Raw genomic sequence first — 5,000 nt, 5'->3', positions numbered from 1 at the left:
CTATCTGTAAAGGGTCTCGGGATAACTCTTGTTATGAATTGATACTATAAACAAAATTGAATTATATATATATATATATATATATATATATATATTAAATAATACAGTGTTGCTGTAATTATTGCTAAGTTCTTAAATTGTGTGCGTGCAACTACCAGTCAGTAATACTGGTAGTTGTTACTCGTTTCTTCCCTGTGTGTTAGTGTGTTTGTTGCACGGCAGTAACGTTGCAGCACGTTGCGGTTTTGTATGACGGCGTGCAGCCCGTGTGTTTTATTTACAACGCTGCATATTAAGGGAGGTGTTGCTTTGCAAGCCTTCCATTTTCTATTGAACTCTTTGTGTTCTTACACAATGTGTAACGTTTGTGGTAAGGAGGAATTCTGCAGCTCATAGTTATGTGTTACGCTGAATTTGGCATGTTACGTTACGTATGGTTGCAGTTAATGTGCAGCAAACTAAGCTTTGAAGGGATATGGTGTACTTTTACATTTAGTAAAAAGCCTTCATTGTGACATCATAATTTAACATCTTGATTGTGTTTGTTAGTTATACTTGCTAGGCATATACTCGTTATTTGAGCTTTGTATAATCTACATTTTACTGATGTATGCCTGTGTTTCTGTTTCAGAACCACACACACACACACACATTCAAAACCATCCTTTATTCCAATAAAACGCCTACAAGGGACATCTCACCTGCATTCTGATAGATGGCCACACCTTTTAAAGAACAATACACACACACACACACACACACACACATATATATATATATATATATATATATATATATATACACACACACACTCAGGTCCAACTGACCCGTTTCAAAAAGTGTTTTAAATCAGAAATATGGATTTATTTCAATTATATTGCCCAAAAATAACATGGATTATTCCATCCAATGTTCTACGGGTAATTTTAATGATTACTTTCATTACATTTGTTGGGTGTTTTATTTATTCTTATAGCAATTCTTTTTTTTTAATGGTTTTAAAACAGTATCGGGACTAAACATTAACATCTACCCATCTGAGATCCACTCAACGTCCTTAACTAGTAGTCAAAATTATTCATAATTTCTGCCTTGTTAACTAAAAACCTTAACGATAATTTGATATAAATTAGGTTTGTTGACCATGAATTCCAAGAATAACTGTAAAACTAATTATTGAACCAGCTCTGGTTTAAAAAAAAAAAAAAGCACCAAGAGCTGGAAAAAGTGAGAAATAAAATCTATTTTTTTCAATTTTGACCAGGATGCATAAGATTACGGTTAATGGGAAGACAACACAAGGGTTAAAGCTTACCCAGTAAAGAGGCATAAGTGACAGAAACCTTACCTCAGAGGCAGAAACCGCGTCCTGTAGAGAATGGCTCCGAGCGTCCATTGGACCTCCTTATCGTAGACCAGCAGGGCGGTCTTCAGGTTCCTATACCCGGCCGGGAACGAGAAGCCCGCGTGCAGCACTTCGTACATCCAAGCCGATTTAAAGCACTGGTACCTGCAGGAAGGAACAAAAGAGACATGGGTTCATTCCTCTTTACCAGTGGTTCCCAAACTCTTTCAGCTCAAGTCCCAAAAGAGAAATTTGGTGTCTCCCCCGGGACCCAAATTTACAAAAATACACCATGATCTACATTTTTAATCTGTGGACAAAAGACGGAACAAACCATTAATTTAAATGTATATGAAGTATATTTATTCCATTCTAAAAAGTAAACAAAAACAGAGAAGGTCTCTATTCTCCTTTCTGTGTCTCAACTCATATGTTCTCGTCCCCTCCCATCGTCCCTCAGCACCAACACCAACATTTGTTTAAATAATGCTGACTTGAATTTAATGAGATGTGAGTGTCTGGTTGAAGATACCAACCAGCTGATCTGGTCTAGGTTCGGTTTTTTTTAAAGTGCCCCATTCTGAGGTCATGCTGGGCATTTAGTCTGTTTCTGGATTCGTTTTTCAGGGACGCTAGAGTCGAAAAGCCAGATTCACACAAGTATGTGGTGCCAAACTGAATCAACGCCTCTAACGGTTTCTTAGCCAAGCAGGAGAACGCCACCTGCTGGAGATGAGAAATCCCAAAACTGTGCCAGGGTGCTGGTCTCAAATAGCATCTTCCTGGCCCTGCTTACCTGCAGTGGGACCAGGACCTCTAACTCTGTCTGACTTAGGCCAAGCTCTAGTGATGGCTCAGCAAACCCCCCCCCCCCCCCCCCCCCCCCCCCCCCCCCCCCCCCCCCACGCTCATTCACATAAGATTGATATGCATTGACGCCAATTGGCGACCCAATAAAAACCGGGTCTGCGACACATTTTGGGTCCCGACCCTAAGTCCGGGAAACATTGCTCTTTACGCTAGCGGCCATCTTCTTCTGGAACCACCTGGTTCGCCGAGCTTTAGAAGCGGTCTGATGGTCCTGGGAGACTCACTTCAGTCGGTGGAGGTCGGCGTGCGAGGCGTACAGGCCGGCGTCGAACCGCTCCCTCAGCGTCCGCCACTGGGTCGAGCAGTAACCCTGGGAACGACATCAGGAACGTTTCAAATGGTAAGAAATACGACGTTAACCTCCGTCGTTTACAAATAATTAGTTATTATCTGACATGCTTCATAGAGACAGGGCGCATTTAAGTCCCGCCCCATTCCTACAGAGGGGAAAAATAGGCTCCGCCCTCTTTTGACTTGTAATGCCTGGACAATCTGACGATTTGGGCAGATGCCTGTGGGGTGGGCTCTCGTGGGCCGGCCAATCAGAGAGCCGCATGACTGTCACAGCCATGTGGCCCTTTAATTGTGAATGGAGGCCCGTATCATTTCTCTCTATGGAGGAAATGTGTATTCATAATTCAGATTGAAAGCCTAAAGAGATCAAATCAACAGTGTGACTGATAGACAGACAGACATAGACAGAGAGACAGACAGTGAGACAGACAGACAGACATAGACAGAGAGACAGACAGAGAGACAGACAGTGAGACAGACAGAGAGACACTGTGAAACTGCAGCCAGATGCTCCTGAATGCCTCATCAGATGCCCCTGAACGCCTCATCAGATGCCCCCAACAGCCAGCCCCCCCTGCTGTCCATAGGGTGCCTCTGCACCCCTTTAGTTTAAGACCCCACCCCCCCCCACCAGCCTGTGGGCCACGCCTCCTCATTTACTTTGACAAGTGTCAAGATAAAATAAAAAACCAAACGTTAAAGTGACATTGAAAAGTTGAATCTTAAAATGTCAAAAGCAATTTCTAAAATCCTAAAGATAGAATTGAAAATTATGAGAAAAAAAATTTCTATTTGAGATTTTCATTTACACATTTCCATTTAAGCTTTTCTATTTTGAGTTTCATCTTTGGAGGTTTCTCTCGAACAATAAAAGATTTCATTTTAAGCATTGATATTTAAGCTTTGCATTTTAAAACTGCAAGAAATACAAGAGCGTACTGTTGGCTGACGGTGAAAAATAGCACTAGCGTTTATACTGCTAGTTATTTTTTGGGCTTTTCTTCCTTTATGTGATAGGACAGCTAGGTGAGAAGGGGGGGGGGAAGACATGCAGGAAATCATCACATCACAAGTCGGATTTGAACCCTTGACCTCTGCGTATAAGTATATGTGTGTCTGCTCTACCCACTGATCCAACCCAGCCACACGTCATTAAGAAGATTGTCTTTAGATGTGAGATTGTTTCAGATGTTGAGTCTTTACAAAGTCTTATAATGTCTTTTAGGCATTAGGAGGTCACAAAACTTATACCGAGATGTCAGTCATTTTCTGCCTTGACGTTCCACTAAAATCAACAGGTTTGATATTAACGGAAGTGTGAAGTCTTGGTTGTAAAATCTTCTAGTCTCCGACTAAAAACGCAGTGCTGTTATGACAGAATGTCTTTAGATGTGAGATGGTGTCAGATTTTAAGAGTGTATAGACCAGCATATCTCCACAGACTCCATGTAAATAATCACACTTTTAGTGTGTATGAGCAGCATATCTCCACCAGACTCCATGTAAATAATCACTACTTTAGTGTGTATAGAGCAGCATATCTCCACCAGACTCCAGTAAATAATCACTACTTTTAGTGTGTATAGAGCACATATCTCCACCAACTCCATGTAATATCACTACTTTTAGCGTGTATAGAGCAGCATATTCCACCAGACTCCATGTAAATATCACTACTTTTGCGTGTATAGAGCAGCATATCTCCACCAGACTCCATGTACATATCTACTTTTAGCGTGTAATAGAGAGATACATGGGTGAATTAATGGTATATTTCAACCAAACCAGAGTGGTGATTGTTGGAAAGACAAACAGTGGAAAGACAAACAAAGTCTTTTCAGAGTCTTCTAGTGTACAGTATGTCTCTATGGGAGTGGAGTGTGCGTACCTTGGCAGCTTGGGCATATTTAGAGGCGTTATAATCGCCGCCCATGCGCAGCACATCCTCCGTGCAGTAGTAGAACTCAGAGAAGCCGTAGAACTGACTGTTGTCGTAGTCAATGGCCGGCTGGTAGACGCCGTTGAGCGAGGTCAGGGTCTCGTTGGTGCGGTTGAGGAACGGCTGGAGAATCTGTCGACACTGGTCAAAGTCTCCCGTGCCTCGCAGATAGAGCTTCTGGGTCGACGGACCGATTTCATCCTGCAGGTCTGCGGGCAGACAAGGGTCCAGGAGCGGGGAGTCTGGCGTCTCACCGTTACGCTGCCCTAAGAGTCTGGAGACATCAGAAGCGCAGTGTAAAAACCAATTTGTTGTGCAGCATGTAACATAAATAACACACAGGTTACACAAGACAACAGCCATTCATCTAGAAACAAAAAATACGTACTACATGGAAGTCCACACCTCACAAGGACTTATTGAAAAAGCCCAAAGCAGCAGGGACAAAAGAGTTTTTGGGTCGGTTTGTCCTGCATTTAGGCTTCAGACTAAACCGGGTCGGTTCAGGGGGGGACTGGGGTCGGTTCAGGGGGAAGACTGGGGTCGGTTCAG

The 5,000-nt window shown here is 42.7% G+C and overlaps 1 protein-coding gene across 4 annotated transcripts in view; it reads right to left on the bottom strand.

Moving 5' to 3' along the window:
• entpd4 (ectonucleoside triphosphate diphosphohydrolase 4) overlaps nucleotides 1-5,000 on the bottom strand; it is a 20,455-nt gene that overhangs the window by 7,189 nt on the left and 8,266 nt on the right. For all 4 annotated transcript variants that reach the window (XR_004332188.1, XM_032517020.1, XM_032517022.1 and 1 more), the window contains 3 exons: nucleotides 4,398-4,722; nucleotides 2,440-2,525; nucleotides 1,349-1,510 (listed from right to left, as the gene is read on the bottom strand). Coding sequence is in view for 3 of the 4 variants with exons in the window: in XM_032517020.1 (XP_032372911.1) it covers nucleotides 1,349-1,510; nucleotides 2,440-2,525; nucleotides 4,398-4,722 (573 nt within the window). In the remaining variant the exon portion in view is untranslated. The remainder of the gene's footprint in view (nucleotides 1-1,348; nucleotides 1,511-2,439; nucleotides 2,526-4,397; nucleotides 4,723-5,000) is intronic.

The sequence above is a fragment of the Etheostoma spectabile genome, chromosome 5 (assembly GCF_008692095.1).
Source record: "Etheostoma spectabile isolate EspeVRDwgs_2016 chromosome 5, UIUC_Espe_1.0, whole genome shotgun sequence".
Lineage (NCBI taxonomy): Eukaryota > Metazoa > Chordata > Actinopteri > Perciformes > Percidae > Etheostoma > Etheostoma spectabile.
This window is presented reverse-complemented; position numbering and strand designations above follow the sequence as displayed.